Here is a 20,094-nt window from a genome sequence, read left to right as displayed (position 1 = left end):
TCTTCTATGCCCACTTTAGCACAGATCATCAAGGGGTACATGGATTAATTTTTCTAGGACTTCATTTAGTGCCTTGGTTCTAATTAGCTTCATGATGGTCTGTGATCATCATACACACTAAAAGGTAAGAGGACCAAGCATGTCATAAAATAATGTTTCTTGTTACCTTTGGGTGTACAAGAAAACCAATTCCACAAGTCAATTACTTGTTTCACTGAGAGAATCTCTCTATACTTCCATTTCACTGAAACTTTTCTGTGACTTCTGGTTTCATCTATGGTGGCTGCATCAATATAGATACAGCTCAAGTCCTACAGTAGTATTTCAATTCATTGGGCATTTGGACAAAGATTTTACATTCAATATCCATGGTTAAATTAATGTTTGTAGATGGTCTAAAATTTGTGTGATTCTTAATGTCCTTTGCCCCTTGTCTGACATTCTGCTACCATCACTATAGAAGCAAAAAGGAGGAACGTAGGATTGAGGGCCATTTTTTAAAAATTTGTCCATTTCATGGATCACCATGGTACTTAAAAATGCATTACCTGTCAGTCAATCTACTAGTTATGCACTCCTCTATACTCAGCTACTAGAGCAGCTACATGGCACAATGGATACAGCACCAGAACTAGAGTCAGGAAGACTTGAGTTCAAATCTGACCACCAACACTTACTGTGTGACCTTGGGCAAGTCACTTAGCTCTATTTGCCTCAGTTTTCTCATCTATAAAATAAGCTGGAGAAGGAAATGGCAAACCACTCTAGTATCTTTGCCAAGAAAACCCCAAATGGAATCATGAAGAGTAGGACACAACTGAAATGACTGAACATCAACATACCTAGCTAGTTAATTCTGAGGTAGTAGATGTTGTTGTTGTAGCAGATATTGCTAGGTCCTTACTCAAATTCCATCTTGGGATAATTGATCAGGGCTTAAACTCCTCTGGCTTAGGCCAGGGTCCCTTCCACATAACAATGAGGTTTTGAAGGAAGACCTTTGTGGAAGAAGATCATTACTTTTGGTTAATATACTACAAGGATTCATGTCAACCAACCTAAATATTATAATAGGGTAAAACAAATTTTCCGTGTCACTTCCCTATAGTCAGAAAAGGTCAACAACAAGGAATGAGGAGTTTCTAGGTGATTGTTCCTTACACTGAGCCAGCTGTCTGCCACCCCTGGGTATCTTTCTCCTTTCTTTTCCCTTTCTGTCACACAATGAGCAGTGAGTTGTAACACCTCAGTTCCTTGGGCAGTGTATCATGTTTCTGCACCTGTCCTGCTCCTGTTCATAGGAGGAAAATGTCAAGTGACACCTGGAGTCCAGGTGAGACCTAACAGCTGTCAACAAGGACAGTGCAATGTGCATCAGGGGAAAACAGAAGGGCAGGACAGCAAAAATGCCCTAAGGCTGAGATGTCAGATGTTTTCATAGGACAGAGACCCTCAAAATTCAACCCTAAGATTCCAAGGGTCATGGAATTTTCTTTTTGTGGTTAAGAGAGGAGAGAGGACCAGCATTAAGGGAAATAAGAATAATGCAGTATTACATCAAATAATACTTTAAGTTGGAATGTTCAAATCCATTTTTAAATAATTTAATAATTTTTAATTTATTATTTAATTTTATTTAATTTAATTATTTAATTTAATTTAATTAATACTGACAATAATTTTAATAATTTAAATAATTTTTAAATAATTTAATAAGTATCCCAGGCTGGATTTGAACTGGATATGACAGTCATTGTCATATATATTTATATATGTAAATATATGCACATAGGTGCATTTTTAGATGGAGAAACTCAGAAAGCTCAAAAAGGTAATTTGTCTCATTCAAAATCATATTAATATTATGTGAGAGCACAAGTAGTGAACCTGAGGCCAGTTTTCCTGACTCCAAATCTTTCATTCTTTATACCACACTACGCTTCAGAGGAAAGTCAGATCAGCAGTTTCAGAGTTTGGAGAAAGAAGATTAGAGGGAGAATACTCCTAACCTGATAACCTTTATTGCGAACTTACAAAGAGCAGGCTCATCTCAACAGCCTTTACAGAATTAATATTTACAGCTCAGGTGAAGAGAAAATAGAACCACCAATAGATTCATCGAAGTTTTCAGTACCTTCCTTGACTAATATACACTCACATCTATACATACATGCTTGGATATGAAGGAGCTCCCTGCATTGTAGAATACCAACAAAAATCTAGAATCATGGAATTGTAAGAAGTCTTGGAGTTTGTCTAGTCTAACTTCTCACTCAGTGAGAGTGATAAATAGATCTTGACAGAAGTCATTCAGCCTCTGCTTAAATGCCTCCAGTGAAAGTTCACTAGCTACTGTGCCAGTCTATTTCACTGCTGGACAGCTCCACTAGGAAGTTATAAAAGATAAAATAAAATAAATTTTTTTGAAAGAAAGTTCTTCCTGACTATTTAGGCAAAATCCACCTCTGTGCCTTGAGCTCATTGATTTTAGATGGGCCTCTAGAATAACACAGATTTACTCCTCTTTTGTATGTGATCATGGATTTACAGCTGTAAGGTACCTTAAAGTTAAGGTCACTGAGTCCAGCCCTTTTTTTTTCTTTTTTCTTTTCTTTTTTTTTTTTTTTTGAGACTACCTCTCCCTATCTTTCCCAGGTTTGAAGTACATTGGCCTCGCACAGCCTGATCCCAATCTCTTTGGCATGGAAATTTAAACCTGCTCTGTTTTTCCAGCCTGGGCCAGTTCACCCCTCCTTACATCTCCTGATGACCTTCTGATCCCAGGGATTTATTATATTGGTGTCAAACTTAGTGCAGACAATGATCAACTTTAACAGATTGTAGCTAAGAACTCCTGTACTCAAAAAATTCACTAGTCCCAGCCTCCCACCTACAGGCACTGACTACCACCCTGTTCCCTCATTTTGCAGATAAGGAATTGAAGGCCTAAAAATCTTTCTCACACACAACCTACCTTGTATTTAATCACTTTGTATTGACTTTCATTTAATTGCTTTGTATTGTTCTCTATATACTTATATGTGCACCTGTCTCCATTAGAATGGAAACTCCCTAAGAACAGGGATTGCTTCATTCTTTGTACTTGAATGCCCAAAACCTCAATGCCTAGTATATTATAGATGCTTAATAAGTGCTTATTGATTGGTTAAACAAATTGCCTAAGGTCACACAGCATCAATGTGGCAACACCAGAATTTCAAACCAGGACCCCTGACTCCAAATTCAACATTCTGTTCACTGTACCATAATAACCTTCAAGTTAAAAGAGTGTTCTGTCTTCCCCAAGATTTCTATATGGGCAGCTAGGTGGTGTAGTGAATAGGGTGCAGGGCTTAGAGTTAGAAAGACTCCTTAGTTGAAATCTAGCCTCAGACACTTAATAGCTACGTGAACCTGGGCAAGTCACGTAACACTGTTTGCCCCAGTTTTCTCATCTGTAAAATGAGCTGGAGAAGGAAATGTCAAACTACTCCAGTATCTCTGCCAAGAAAACCCCAGATGGGGTCATGAAGAATCAGACATGACTGAAAAGTGACTGAATAAAAAGTCTTCTACTCTTAAGGCTAACTATATCCATGCCTCTGAACTGATACTCATGTGAAATTAACATTATCATCATAGCTAGCATTTATACATTACTTACAAGTTTACAAAGCACTTTACAAAGATCTTATTTTACACTTATACAGCAAGACTGGAAGGTAGGTGCTATTGTTATCCCCATTTTACAGAAGAGGAAACTGAGGCAGACAGAGGTTGAGTTGTCTAAGGTCACACAGCTAGTAAGTGCTTGAGACTAGATTAAACTCAGATTTTCCTGATTCCAGGTCCAGCTCTCTATTCAGTGTGTCTACTAACAAAGTACTTTTTTAAAGCTATCTTTGCCTACTTTGAAGCCTTTTCTTACAAAAGGCTCAAAAGGCTTGCACATATAACTTTCATATAGACGTGTTTATCATCAAAGTCTTTATTAGGACAATATATACATAAAAATTTAAGAAACATTCAAAACTTTACTCAAGTATATAGCACTTGATAAAATAGATGTCTTTCAAAAACAGGCTCTAAATTAATTTTTTTTAATTTAACAAAAATTCAAATATAATGGGTTCATTTTTTTAAAAAAACTTATAATAAAAACAATTAACACACACTAACTTAAATGTTTTGGAAGTTTATTTCATGAATATAATTTTATAAAGTTAATTATATCAAATTATTGTATATCAGCTTCTATTCTCACATTTCCATATAATGAAACCTTTTACTTTTTTATTTTTTCAAATGAATTCTATGTATTCTTTTAATAAAATGATTTTGAAATCTATAAGCTAAAATAATCACAGTCTGTGATAATTTTACTGAGCCCACTCCCTTCTTGAATTTTGCTTATCTCCACCTTCTAGGTCATTGTCTTTAGAGACAATATTATTCTATTTCTAATCACTCTACCCTTGTCTCCTGGACTAAATGATTTAATCAGTCCCATTCCAGCTTCTTTTTAATATTACCATCTCCTCATTCTTTGCTGCAGTTGGCTGGTTCTACATTTTCTCCTTTAGACTCTTCTAATCCTTCCCCTCCTCTCCAAGCATCAGTTACCCTAAAGAAGTCCATCAAGATGAATGGAATGTCCAAGGTATTCACTATTATATCCTTCATCCAATTACACAACAATGCTCTATACTGATATAGGCTCAGCTTCCAGGAAGGACCAATGTCTTTATTAGAGAGCAAATCAGTTCTTCTACAACCCCATCACTACCACCACATTCAAAAGATCATGGCTATATCTCCCAAACACCCTATGCCCCACACCAAATTCCTGGACACATTCAGCTGCATTTCCCCGAAATACCTCTGAGAGTGTATCAAGCCACTTCTGAAGAGGTAGGGAATGCCAAAGGAAGTTTTATCTCCCTCACAAAGGAGAGTCTGCTGAACCTAGTTAGGGAGAGCAGACCCATAACAAATGACATCTTTACTTTTTCCAAGACCTCAGAACAAGCACAACATGCATGCTCCTCCATGCTCCCCTTGAAAACCCATTGCTGGATTTCCGAAGTAGAAGAGATTTCAGTATTCATCTAGTCCAATGTTCACCTGGAAAGAATTCCAACTACAATACATCTGACAAACAATCCTGTCATTATTTGAAGATCTTCCATGAGGGCAGGAGGAGAGACCCATTACCTCCTGAAACAACCCATTTAGGGATAGTACTAATTGTTAAAAAAAAAGGGGGGGGGGTTTCCAATCAAGGTAGATTGGCCTAATTGCAATTTCTATCCACTGTTCCTAGTTTTGCCTTCTGGTAACAAACAGATCAAATCTAATAAGAATAAGTCTCCACCCTTTCAAGGAGAATGATGGGTCACTTCCCCTCAAACCACATTTGAGCTTCAAATCTGGGTGGTCTCTCTCCTCTTTCTTCCCTACTACCTTCCTAATCTTTTCATGTCACCATTGGTCCATAAAAAGAAATGGGAAAAAGAAGAAAAGAAACTTACCCACTGAGAACCACAATGAAGTCCATGACATTCCAGCCATTGCGGAGATATGAGCCTTTATGGAAGATAAACCCCAGGGCTACAATTTTAATCCCAGCTTCAAAGCAAAAAATCCCAATGAAATATGGTTCTGTCTTCTCCTGCAGGGTAAAAAAGCAAATATGGCAGTAATAGGAAGGGACTGCTTAGCCAACAGCACAGACAAGAGCAAACCCTGGCTGTTTCCTTTTACCCCCATACTATTGATGATCTTTCCAGGGAGACCAAAGAAATGCCCATTGATGATATCCACATAGAAGATTTTGAGAGTCATTTGTGTATGTAAATTGGAAGGTAGGATTACTGGGTGGGGGGTGGGGGGGTCCTCTAGCCTTCAGATTCTTCGTGACTCCAAAAGGGAGACATCCAGGAACCAGTTTCAGCAACCCCCATTCTGGCAATATGCTGAATTCATACATTGATGTAAGTAAGACACAGTTAAGCCCTGCCTGGCAATGTATGAATGGGCTACACAGGACTGATGGGAGCCTAATTTTTAGCTAGGTTTTACCCCAGAGCTAGCATTTGCTTATCTACCCTTCTATACATAAAGAGCAGTTAGCTTGTCCAGGAAGTAGGATTAAAAGGACTGTCTGCCCATAGATCTTATTATAGAGTACTAAGACTTATATAACTAAAACATTTTTTTCACATTCTTAGATTTCCTACAGCATCTTGTTTTCTTCAAAGAGATCAGTATAGTTGGAAATAGAGAGATTTATCCTTCTAAATCACTTTAGAAGAATATAGACTTGTGCATCTTATGTGAGTATTATGAAAATGAGCGTATTCATATTTTAATAGGGGGTATAATCACTCCTCCCAACTCCACCCTACTTCTCTCCTTTTTTGACCTCCCATTTCTTTTCATCCCTACTTCAAAGGTCCCCCAGAGAAAGAAAGTTAGAAAGCCTTCATAATATCCCCATCATTTCCCTATGTCTAGCTATCCACAGACTATGTAAAGCATATTGCTGGCTTTAAATATTAGACAATAAACCATTTCAAGAGCCTTCTGGGATCGAGAGAAAAGATCCATATTTCTCTTCACTGGTGATGCCCATTGGGGTTGTCAGAGACTTTTCTCTTACTGAAAAAAGAAAAACTATAGAGGTGGGGGGAAGGACAGAAATAAAGGAAAGGAGGAGGGACAGAGCAAGCCTGGGAAGGAAAGGAGAAGGGGGAGAAGAGGTGAAAGACAAAAAATCACTTACCAATCTTCTGGACATAGGAGTCTTGTCATCCTCTGGAAGATGTTGCTCCAATGCCAAGACAATGCAGTTGGCAATGATTGTGGCCAGAATCATATACTCAAATGGCGTGAAAAGGAGAAAGTTAAGGACCAAAGCCCCCATGGGGAGGGAAGCAACTTCCAAGCCAGTCTTGAAGATTCATGCACAGATTTCCATCAGTTCCCCAATATACATATACATACATATAAATATATAATATATATGTAATATCCATATAGGATGTCCCAAAAGTCTTAGTTCACTTTTAAGCTATTAAAGTTTAGAACTACACTAAGACTTTTGAGATACCCTGCATGTATACATGCACATACGTATATGCATGTATACAGTATCCCCAAAGTACAGTATATGTATACTGTATACAGTATATGTACATATATACACATATATGGTGTTCCAAATGTATATGTGCATACATGTATGTAAGTATATAGATATACAAAATGTATACATATATGTATATACACATATAGCCTGTTTCAAGAGTTTTAGCTCTGTTTTTTGTCACCTTAAAACTTCACTAAGTGCAGTTTATGTGTGTATACACACATCCATATATATATATGAATGCATATGTGTATGTCCATATAGATGCATATACACATATATGTCTATATAGGATGATAGATTTGAAGATAATAGGGGCCTCAAAGGTCATCTAGTTCTCCTTTTGCTAATGAGGAAACTAATACCCAGAGAATTTAAGTGATTTCCTCATTATCACCAGGGATGTAAGTAGCACAGTCAAGATTAGAAGCTGGGTCTTGCGCTGTCCAGTTTCAAACTCTTTACACTGCACCATACTGTTTCATATGTTCCTTGGAAAAGAAACACATAACCAGCCCAATGTTGAGCCAACAGCAGGTTCCCAATAGGTACTGGTTGAATTGCAAGGACTAAAAATGGGAGAGGAGATAAGGAAAGAAGGGATGAAATTCAGATGTAAGAGGAAGGAAGGAATTCAGCTCTGGGGCCTCTTGGTCTCAGCAATCTTCAATCACTAAACCATGCAAAGATGATTTAACAGGCATACACGCTTATGACTTTTAGAACACGTTTCATTGCCCCCTCTGGGTATCATACTGAAAATTCCCTCCTTTGGTCAGACCCCTCCCCCCAACCAAGAAAGGAAAAGACCTAGAACTCTTAGGCACAAGCAACAATTCAACCAACTTAGGCTCCATCTCATCATAGCATCTTAATTTAAAAAAAAAATTAAAAAGGAATGAGGCAGGTGAACTTTCTCCTTCCCTACCACACCCCCACCCCCTACCCCAACTCATATGACAAGTGGTATAGAGCTGCCTCCTGAATCCATCTGCGGAACAGATCACTCAGCTGATGACAGGACAATGGAGTCTGTGCCTCCACAAATTAACAAAATATAAATGAATGGATAATGAAGTTAAGCTTTATTGTACTTCACTTTTTCCCCCTTAAAGATAAAGACAGGTGAGGGGGCTCCCTGTGTCTTTTCTGAAAAACAAGGTTATGACTCAGGTGCCAACAATCTGATTCTTGCAGAATATTTTTGCTAAGAGCTCAGGGGGAGGCAGTAGGGGGCATATTAAACAGAGAAAAAGAGGGAAGCACATGCTCCCTGAGCCAAGTCATTTGGTACATTTGATTTCCCTCGGAACCATTGTTATGACAAACAAGACCTAGGAGTTGCCATTGGTCTTGCAGAACAGCTCTGAATGCAGGCTTGAAACTGAAATTCAGGAAAGAAAGAGGCAGCTGCTGCTGGCTACATGAGAGGGAAGGGGGAAAGGATTGGTCTTCCATCCTCCCCTGGACACCAGTAGCCTCTCTGCTCTCAGGTACCAAGGTGTCTACCTCGAACTCTTTTAAGTCTCCCCACCATTTTGAATCTAGGTGAAATCAGCCAAAATGTACAACAAAAGGAGTCTTAAAAGGAAACAGAAATCATAAAAATGCACCTTGGAGGTGGGGAGAGAGAGGGAATCCAACTCTACTGCCGTGGTGTTGTATGCATATATACATACATACATACATACATACATATATACACACACACATACATATATACATACATACATGCATGCATACATATATACATACATACATGCATACATACATACATGCATATCTTTGGCTAAGAGTTGAAGCCTAAATTGACGCAGTCTTGCTGCTGCTGTTGATGCTGCTGTTTAAAATCAACTACTAACAGCTACCTTCTTCTGTCCCACTGGCTCCTTTCCCAGGGAGCAGTGGAGATTCCCCAAAGCACGAGATCCAAATGGTTAATTCACTCAGTACAGCACTCGTGCTAAACCGTTGAATCAGAGGGTTTTAGTTTTTCCCAAAAGACATCCAATTCATTTTCCTGCTTCTGCACTATACTGTGCTTAAATTCTTCCATATAGATGGGAACTTGCTTCTGCCCTCTCCATCCATCCCACAGCATTCCCAGTCACTCCTTCCTTTTCTCTGAATGGGCATACTCTCCTGGACAGAAATGAAGGGCTAGGAATGCAGGCTGGAGATAAACTACTCCTACTAATTCTGACCCTCCTACGTGCCTGGTATCCCATGGCTTATTCCCTTCAATCTAGCTTTCCTAGAAACCAGTGATTAGAGCTACTCTATACCTTATTGGTTCTAGTTCAAGACCCTGACCTAATTTTTTAAAAAAAAAACAACTTGTCAGTAATTTCCCAGGGTATCCGTGTCAGGCCTGGATGCCTTCTGGAGAAGACTGAGACTGAGACATGTTGTCTATAAGATTCCCCTACAAAACTGAAGCCAGGCTACTGAATAAAGTAGGTTGACCTAGGTCTGTATCAGACACCAAGGGCTGAAAAACATATTTGGTTATGTGAGGTCCTCATCTCCTAGAGCAGGTGGGTGTTAGTGTAGCAGAGTGTCTTGCAGATAGTTGGCTTTTAATAAATGTCTGTAATTGAATTGAAATAACACTGGACTTGGAGTCAGAAGCCCAATTCTGTCACTCACTAGCCATGTGACCTAAAACAAGCCATTTCATTGCTCTGAGTCTCAGTTTCCCTCATCTGTAAAATCAGGGGAATGAATGCTCTCTAATACCCCTTCAGAAACAAATTGTTATGGGGGTGGTATGATCATTAGATCATTATATATCATTTGTTATATGAAGGAACACTAAGGGTATGAAGAGGAGAGGGGTTGGAAGCCAATATTCATAGACAGTGGCATCTGTTAAAGGAATAACAGAGAAAGGGGGGTGACTATAGCAGTTGGCCTGCATACCAATCCCAGGATTAGGACTTTCAGCTATAGGCAACTTGAGGGGCATTAGAAGTATGGACTGAGTCACTTGGGCTAAATGAATTGATTTTCCCCTTTCTTCTCTCTCTGGTTAGCCTCTTCCCATTGATTATCCCTAGAACCTAGCCAGAAGACCAAGACAAACAAATGGTAAAGGTGTCAAACCAGCCTAGGAACCTCAGGAGGTTCATGCTTTGCCACTAAGGGCTGAGATAGTAGGACAGATCAGTTTCCAGTTTGTCAGTTAAGCCAAAACCTACCTGACTCTCACTGGCCTGGTTAAGGACTAAGGTTCTATTTGGGTGGAGTTGGGTTTTCTTTTTCCCCTTGCAAATCTGAAAGCAATTATACACAGGCTCAAAAGTGAATGCCTCCCTGGTGCTGATGCTGCAAGCAAAGCAGATTCCCTAGGCAGCAGATTCATTTGCTTAAATGGTAATTGCAAGACTGCCTGGCAGCATTGTTGGATACCAAACCCTCGCCAACTCCCGGCTCTGGTTACATCTTGTCATCGTTCCCTGACCGCTCCACCAGCATCTTGTTCCTGATCCCCTACTTTTCCAGCCAAGTAATTATGGTAGATTGCTCCCTACTCAGATCTTTAAAACAGATTAGTCCAGAATATGAAAAATCCAGGTGAAATTCCCAAAGACAGAATTAGAGACTAGTTCAGGGATGGATAGTGGGACTGCTGGGTAACCTGGACTGGGTCCATGGAGGCACAGAAAATGGAATCTGGCACCCCAGGTGCTGAAGCATCAGACTTTCTATGAGTAGGCCAGGTGCTTAGGGGCAGAAAGAGCCAATTTTCTGGTCTATATCCTGCTAACTGGCTACTGTCCACAGACTAGTAGGTTCTAGGTGTAATTTCAATGGTGCTAAGAAGTCCTGGGGGCCCTAAAATATCCTCCCCATTCCATTTCTTTCAATTGATCCCTTTGACTTAAAGTTTTGATCCCTACATGAAACACATATACCCCTGGGAGAGAGACCACTGTAAGCTGTATCTATTATCACCCCTATCCCTGATTGACAAGTCAGAGTACAGGTTTTGAAAGGAGGAAGGAAGGGCACTTAAGCAAAATATATGGAGGAAAAAAAGGAACAAAATAAAGGAGGCTATTGGGACTGGAGCAAGAGCAGAAGGGGGAAAAAATTACAATTGTGCATTCAGTAAGGCCCAGCTCCTTAAGCCTTCTCTTCCACCTTCCCTTCCCTAGTATCCCATCTTCACTCAATCAATATACTAATAATCTACTAGGTGCTAGTTACTATGGTAGATGCTGAGGGCACAAAGATAAAAGAAAGAATCTCTGCATTCCTAGAGCTTATAGTCTATCAGGGGTGATGAAGGGTACTGCCTCTGCAATACAATTCCAAGGACGTGTCTGCATTGAGCTTGGACAGTGCTTCTAGCAGAGCAGGGCTTCAATCTATCGGGGCCTTCCTCCCCATCCTTCTATGAGCAATACCTCAAGCCCAGGGCTTCTCCTTCACCTTACAGGTGCCCAGAGGAAACATTTGCTGGACAAGGAAGCAACACCAGGGAAACCCAGGTTGTAGCACAGCTTCTCCTTCAATAACGAACAAACAACACGGATCTCATATGTCCAAATGAGACAACACTCAATGGCTGAGGAGATGCTCCGAGTTGCAAAGACCATGGACTAGTTACAATTAAAATGGCAATCCTGACACAGATAGAAGTCCCTAGAGAGGATACCTCTTTCCCTTCTATTCCCTTTATCCTTGCTAGGTGCCTAATTATATGAACTTTCCTGGCAGTCGCCCCAAATGCCCCATTACTCCTGTCTCCTTCTGAGACTGGTAATGAGGACCTGTGTCACTCAGACTCTCCCCTTCCCGTCTAGCGGATTTAAGAGGATCATTAGGGAAATGATAAAAATAGGATCACTTATTGATTTATCTCTTTTACCCAATGCTCTTTCCCTTGAATAGTTGACTTGTTTCCTTGGCAACACAGCTAATTTGAGCCCGTACACCTGCCATTGTTCATTTCCTATTCAGGGAATAGAGTCCACAGAAGGGGAGAAGGTCCGTCTACAATACAGCTGGTTATCATCAGGCTTTCCGGTGGCTCCCCTGCTCCTCCCCAGGGCCTGAACCTGACCAGCAAAGCTGTCTCCCATCACAGCCTCTCAGGTAAGAGAGTCTCATTATGGAAACCAGGAGGGACTCAGTCAGATCTTAAAACTACTACAAGAGGCCCCAGATGAAAAAGAAATCAATCTTCACAACTGTGATGGCGCCGTGGGACCACTTCTCTGTTCTCCATTCTCGTCCCAGAGTCAAATCACATCACAGCACTAAAGATATTGAACTCCCCTAGAGAACTTGGGGGCTCCAGGATAGGCAGAGAGAGACACAAGAAATAGTCAGCTGTGTCTCCTCTTTTAGGCTAATGGCTACAGGGTTTTGTGGGCAAGCAGCCAGTCGTCAATCACCTAGGCACTGCCTATATCCCCAAAAAGGACTTGAAAAGTTAATCGAGGAACCTCCTAGACCCCCTTCTGTAAACTGTGCCATGGGCTTAGAACTATTTCCTATTGTTCATCTGAAACAACCTCTCCTATCCTTCCTTACTCTCAGCACTTCCTCCTCAAGCTTCCTATCTTCCAGGACTGTCTTGTAACACCTTAAGGTGTTATTTCTCCTTCATGGATTTCCATTCACACAGGCTGCTTCTGGGACACAGGTTATGTGATCATGGTGGGTTAAGGGACTGGGGAACTTCTGTAGTTCCAATCCAATTCCCCACACTGACCAAAGAAGAATTTTTTTTGCCTTTTATATTTTTTATTTTATTCATTTTATTCTGAACTTATGAAATAAAACAGATTTCTATAACAGAAGAATTTTTAAAAAAGATTCCATATGAAACTTCACATTTATTATGTACAACTTGCTATTCCTTTTAAACATATAATAAAGTTATCATGTAACTTTCATATATATAAAAAACATTCTACGCATACTTCTATTTATCAGTTCTTTCTCTAGATACAGATAGCATCTTTCTTCATAGGTCTTTTGTAGTTAATTTGGACATTTATAATAGCCAAAATGACTTAGACGCTCGAAGTTGTTCTTAAAGTAGTACTGAGGGTTTTTTTTTGTTTTTGTTTTTTTTGCTTTTTTGGTGAGGCAATCAGGGTTAAGTGACTTGCCCAGGGTCACACAGCTAGTAAATGTCATATGTCTGAGACTGGATTTCAACTCAGGTCCTCCTGACTCCAAGGCAGGAGCTCTATCCACTGCACCATCTAGCTGGCCCTAAAGTAGTATTGTTTTAAGAATGACACTGAGCAAATAAGTCATTTTGACTATTATAAATATCCAAATGAAGTATAAAGGACATATGAAGAAATATACTGTCTGCATCCAAAGAAAAGACTGATAAATAGAAGTTTGTATACAATAATTTATATACATCTATATACCTATTTGTGTCTAATAATAGTCATTTTTAGGGCAGGGGATAGGGATGAAAGGGAAGGAAAAAAAAGAAAAAGGAAGAAATTTACATGATAACTTTATTATATACTTAAAAGGAATAGCAAATTGTACATAATTCATTTGCAGTTTCATGTGCAATCATATTTTTATTATACTATGTTTTGAAAATGCTTGTTTTATTCCATAAATTAAAAATAAATAAATGGAGGGGAGAGAACAACACTGCTGTTACTGTATACGACCTTCTCTTGGTTCTGTGCATCTTATTCTTCATTATTTCACACAAATCTGTCCATGTTTTTCTAAAATCATCGAGCTCATCATTTCTTATAGCACTGTAGTATTATTCAATCACGATCACATACCAAAACTTGTTCTGCCATTTCCCAATGGACATGCGTGCCCACAATTTCCAGTTCTTTGCCACCACAAAGAGAGCTGCCATAAATATTTTAGAACATATAGGTTCTCTTCCTTTTTTCCCTAATCATCTTGGGAAACAGACTTACTATTGGCATTGCTGGGTCAAAGGGTATATAGGTAATTTACTAACTCTTTGGCCATAATTCCAAATTGCTCTCCAAAATGGTTGGATCAGTTCACAGTTCCACCAACAGTGAAATAGTGTCCCAATTTTTTCACATCCCTTCCAATATTCATCACTTTCCCTTTCAATCATTTTTGCCAATCTGATAAGTATAAAATGATAACTTATTTGGAAGAACAGAAGGTCAAGATGTCAAAGGAACTAATAAAAATATAAAGAAAGTAGATTTAGCAATACCAGATCTTGAACTATATTATAAGGCAGTAATTATCAAAACTATCTGGTACTGGTTTCAGTGGAATAGAGTAGACATACAACTTACAGCAGTAAATGACTATAATAATGTGTTTGAGAAGTGTAAAATTTAAGTTTTGGGGATAAGAATTTATTGTTTGGTAAAAAAATTTGTTGGGAAAGCTAGATAGCAGTCTGGCAGAACTTGGGCATAGACCAATATTCTTACACCATTTACTAAGATAAGCTCAAAATGGATACATAACCTACATATAAGGAGAGAAATTACAAGAAAAGTTGAAGAATATGGAACATATTACTTATCAGACTTATGGATAGGTGAATAATTTATGAAAAACAAGAGAGAGGGTGGAGAGAGGTGTAAAATGGGTAATTTCAATTACATTAAATTAAAAAGGTTTTGTACAAATAAAGCAAATGTAGCCAAAATCAGAAGGAAATCAGAAAATTGGAGAGAGGGGAATTTGCAGACAATTTCTCAGGTAAATGTCTCTTATCTCAAACGTATAAAGAACTTTGTCAAACCTATATGAACACAAGTCATTCTTCAATTGATAAATGGTCAAAGGATATGAACAGGCAGTTTTCCAAAGAAGAAATCAAAACAATTTATAGTCAGATATTTTAAATAAGGGTGATACGATAATAACAATAACACATCCAAACTTTTGTTTGTGTTACAACCAGATACATCTTCAGCAACTAGAATATTCCTTAAGCTCTGAAATACAATAAACTCAATATAGTGCCTTAGTGAAAAAGATACCACAGTGTTTTGTTTTGTTTTTTTAGTGAGGCAGTTGGGGTTAAGTGACTTGCCCAGAGTCACACAGCTAGGAAGTATCATGTGTCTGATACAGTCTTATTTTTTAATGTTATTATACAGGGCTCTACAATTTCCAAGAATTTCATATTATTTCATTTGATCCTTATAAAAACCCTGTGAGTGATAGAAACTATTATTCCCCCTTCCCTTTTATTAACAGATGAGGCAGCTAGTTAGCTTGCTGGATGGAGAGCTGGACTTCAAGTCCGAAAGAATTGAGTTCAAATCCTACTTGAGACACTTATTTGTAGTAGGACCCTTGGAAAAATCCCTTAATATCTCCCAATCTCAGTTTTCCTATAAAATGGAGATAATAATAACATCTACTACACTGGATCAAATGAGATTATATATGTAAAATGTTTTGCAAACTTTAAGTGCTATATCAATACTAGCTATTATTATTATTAATGTTATTAGGAGACAATTTCAGGAGCTTGTGGTCATGATCACAACTCACAGAGTAGGAAAGAACCTTCAAGGCCTTAAATTCCAAACCATGCTTGAATAAGAATCTCCTTTACAGTATCCCCAAGTTACTATCCAGCCACTACCTGACTGCCCCCTGATAATGATGGGGAACTCACTACTGAATAAGGCAGACCATTCCTCTTTTGGACATCTCCAATCATTAACAAATATTCTTTATGTGGAATGAAATCATTATTTCTAATTTTGCCTTTAGAGCCAAGCTGAACAAGAAGAAACATTCTTCCCATGGGACAGCCCTTCAGATACTTGAGGATAAATATCAAGTCCTGCAGTCAATCAACAACCATCTATTAAGCGCCTACTATGTGCCAAGTAGAGGGCAGCAAGGTGTCACAGTGGAGAGAGTGCCAGGCCTAGAGTCAAGAAGACCTAAGTTTAAATCTGGCTTCAGATACTTTCTAGCTATATGACCTTGGGCAAGTCACTTAACCCTGTCTGCTCCTCATCTGTAAAATGAGCTGGAGAAGGAAATAGCAAACCACTCCAGTATCTTTGCCAAGAAAACCCCCAACGGGGACAACAACAGTTGGACATGACTAAAATCACTGAACAGGGATGTGCCAGGTAAATACAGAGCAAAGCACTGAGAATACAAAGAAGTACAAATGAACCCATAATCTACTGGAGGAGACAACAGGCCAACAACATATAGTATACAAACAAGTACATATACAAACAAGTATATATACAAACAAGATAGAGTAAGGATAAGCTGGAGAAAATCAATAAAGGGAAGATGCTAAGCATTAAGAGGGATTGGGAAGAGCTTCTTGAAGAAGGTGGCAATTTAGCTAGCTATATTTTAACTATAACTGAAGGATGCTTGGAAAGACAGGAGGTGAAGACAAAGAAGGAAAGCATTCCAGGCATGGGGGGACAGCCAGTGAAAACATGTGGGGTAAGGAAATGGAGCATCTTGTATGAGGAACAGCAAGGAAGCCAGTGGCACTGGATCAGAGTATCTTGAGGAAAGGTGGGAGGGATAAAAGAAATATATAAGAAGACCGGAAATGTAGGATGGTGCCAGGTTATGAAGTGCTTTGAATTCTAGATGATTTTATATTTGATTCTGGAGGTCTAAGAGGACTACTTGAGTTGGTTGAATAGGAAGTGGGATGACATGGTCAGACCTGCACTTTAGGAAGATCATTTGACAGCTGAGTGGAGAATGGACAGGAGTGGGGAGAGGCTTGAGGCAGGCAGATCCCTCAGCAAGGTAGCTCAATAGTGCAGGCATGAGGTGATGAGGGCCTGTACCAGAGCAGTGGCAGGGTCAGAGGACAGAAGGGGGTCCATATGAGAGATGTTATTAAAGCAGAATCTTTGGGACTTGGTGACAGATTGAACATGGGATTGGTAAGAGACAACAAGCAATTGGGGGTGGCATCCTTTAAGCAACTTTTCTCTTCTATAGGCTAAACATCACCTTCTCTTGCAACTGATTCCTCTATTGCACCACATCCTGGTGACTTTCAAGCTTATCCTTGTCCTTCCTAAAATGTGGCCCTTAGAACTGAATACAACAGCATGCCAGATGTGGTCAATTTGTTGTTGCTCAGTCTTTTTCAGTCATGTCCAACTCTTCATGACCCAATTTGGAGTTTTCTTGGCAGAGATACTGGACTGGTTTGCCATTTCCTTCTCCAACTCATGAAGAAACCAAGGCAGACAGGGTTAAGTGACTTGCCCAGGGTCACACAGCTAGTAAATATCTGAGTCCAGATTTGAACTCAGGAAGAGGAGTCTTCCTGACTCCAGGCCTGGCACTCTTATCTACTGATCCACCTAGCTGTCCTGTGGCCAATTTAGGGAAGAGTATATATAATAGGACTATCACCTCCTTAGCCCTGAAGATTTTGCTTGCTTCTAGTGATACAACTTCAAAACTACCTTAATTTTTTTGGTTGACACCCTTAACTCATATTAAGCTCATGGTTGACTGAAATGCACAGGCCCTTTTTCATACAAACTACTATCTAGCCATGCCTGAATCTATGAAAGCACTTTGCCAGCTATAATGTATACACAAATGTGAGGTTTTATTAATATCATAATTATTATTATCATGATCACAAAAGAGGGCTCAAGTTTCTGGTGTTCCTTAAAGACTGAAGGGAATGCCCAGAAAGGACCAAAAGCTGACATGGCTACTGTAGATACTGTCAATGAAGATACAGCCTAATATAGGATTTTTTTTAAAGCTTGTACCTACTTGTAGCTTCTGCTTCTGGGAGAGGCTGAGGGTGATGGATTGCTTGAGTTCAGGAGTTCTGAGCTACAGGAGGGCTAAAGTCAATCCTGTGCCTGTACCAAGTTCAAAACCAAGATGGGGAGCCCCTAAGGGCAAAGGGCAATGAGGAGTAACTGGCCCATGTTGGAAAAAACAGAGCAGGTTAAAGCTTCCATGCCAGTCAGTATAAGGATCAAGTCCATGAGTGTCCACTACACTTCCAGCCTGGGTGAAATAGGAAGACAGTTTCAAAAAAAAAAGTGCACATGTGTATCTGTGTGTCTGTGTATTATGTGTATATATACACATATATGCATACATATATTCATGTACACACATACATGCGCAGACACACACATATATTAGCCCGTATTAGGGAGTATCTTCATTGATATATATGTGTGTGTATAGGTATATATATGTGTGTATATGTATATATATGTGTGTGTGTGTATGTACATATGTGTGTGTGTGTATACATATATATATATATATATGTATATATACACATATGGAATCAAATGTAGGCATTTGGCCCAATGGGGAAAGAAGAAAATGTGGGAAAACAAGTTCAAACACCAAGCCCAAGAGGACAATTTATGATCCTGATGGCACTGATGTAATCTCCCCTGTGTAATAAGAGGGGACATTAATCACACCCAAGGCCAGGACTGAGGACAGCGGAAGACAGAGCCCACATCAAATCCAGGCACCAGCACCATGATGGAAAAGTAGTGAGATCATCACGGTGAGATCATGTCCCCCCTCTCTCCTGAGCCAATGTCAAAAGAGATAGCTGGTCTGGAGGACAAAAGAGATCTAAAGGATAATAGCAAGACCTAAAACCCAGACAGGGTCATTTCCATCACTTCAGTGGGATGTCTTTGATCCTGATCCAAGGGTCTGAGGAAGACACAGTTAGATTTATTTCCTCATATTTTTCCCCACCTTGACTCCCGGTCATCATGAAGCCTTCTACTTTCATACTCCAAACAAGCCAGAACCTCATCTATCCCTCCTATCTCAGAGCTGAAATAGAAATTTTGTTCCATAGTGCATTTCTAACAGGCCTTATGCCAGCTCTGGACATAGCTGTCTCACACCTGGAAGAGACTCTGCATTTTGCTTCCAACCCCTGGGATTCTCCAAATTGTGCAGTGAAGTGGTTGCTGGGGGATAAATAAAGGCAGAAGGAAGGATCTCAAGTAGAGCTTCTTGAAATCTCCAAGAAATACTGCTAGTTCTTGCTTCCCCTATGAGTGGACTCATTTTCTTGCGGTAATCCGGGGCAGGCAGAGTAGTCATTTATCATGGGAAGATGGCTCCATCTCTGTGTGTGCCCCCACACATACCCTGAGACCTCCTCCTCATACCCTATTACCACTGAACTGATAACATGAGTCTGCTGAGAGAATCTGGAGAAAGGAATCAACAAAATACACTACATTTCTTGATGTCTCATATAGCTACAGTGTGGTGCTCTCCACTCTTCTGAAGCCAGATGCAAATCTCTTAAATGTCAAGGTTCTCTCTACTGAGGTCAGTTGTGCTGTCTCCTAAACTCCAATCTCCCTCTTAGTCACTCTGCTTTCAAGGTCTCAACCTCGATCTTTATTAAACATTTGTTGAATTGCATCGAGGCAACAAAGGGGAGGAGGGGGATAGTGGTAGAACCATAAGATTGCCTACAGTGTGTCAACTCCAAAAACACATTACCTTCCTTTGCTCCTACACATACACACACACACACACACACACACACACAGTGCCAGTTCACAGCTCTGATGGGCATATTTGGAAATACACACAAAATATCAGGAAGAACATACTGTTAATAAGCAGAAGAATGCTGTGGAAGGGTGTGTAGCCTTCATATGCTCCCACTTCATTATCTAGGCAGTTTACTTCTTGCAATCTTTCTCACCATACAACCTCCTCTTAATTTTTTTTTCAGATTGAAAAACCAAACCTCTTTTCTTTTTCTGAAACAAAACAAAACAAAAAAACCCTGAATCATGTGATTCTCCTGCTTAACATCAGTTTTTTAACTTTGGTTTCCATGGTAGTGGGATGCAACCTGCCATCACCATGACGACAACTGCCTCTGTTCAAATTCACCATCTGACAGGCAGCTCTCTCTCTCTCTCTCTCTCTCTCTCTCTCTCTCTCTCTCACTC

The 20,094-nt window shown here is 39.6% G+C and overlaps 1 protein-coding gene across 3 annotated transcripts in view; it reads right to left on the bottom strand.

Moving 5' to 3' along the window:
• Positions 1-20,094, bottom strand: part of CACNA1E (calcium voltage-gated channel subunit alpha1 E) — a 393,237-nt gene that overhangs the window by 348,602 nt on the left and 24,541 nt on the right. For all 3 annotated transcript variants that reach the window (XM_027868457.1, XM_027868458.1, XM_027868459.1), the window contains exons 2-3: positions 6,785-6,890; positions 5,532-5,671 (exon numbers count right to left, since the gene is read on the bottom strand). In XM_027868457.1, coding sequence (XP_027724258.1) covers positions 5,532-5,671; positions 6,785-6,890 — 246 coding nt within the window. The remainder of the gene's footprint in view (positions 1-5,531; positions 5,672-6,784; positions 6,891-20,094) is intronic.

The sequence above is a fragment of the Vombatus ursinus genome, unplaced genomic scaffold (assembly GCF_900497805.2).
Source record: "Vombatus ursinus unplaced genomic scaffold, bare-nosed wombat genome assembly UNPS02014789.1, whole genome shotgun sequence".
Classification (NCBI taxonomy): domain Eukaryota; kingdom Metazoa; phylum Chordata; class Mammalia; order Diprotodontia; family Vombatidae; genus Vombatus; species Vombatus ursinus.
The sequence above is the reverse complement of the archived record's forward strand: the minus strand, read 5'-3'. Positions and strand labels throughout refer to the sequence as shown.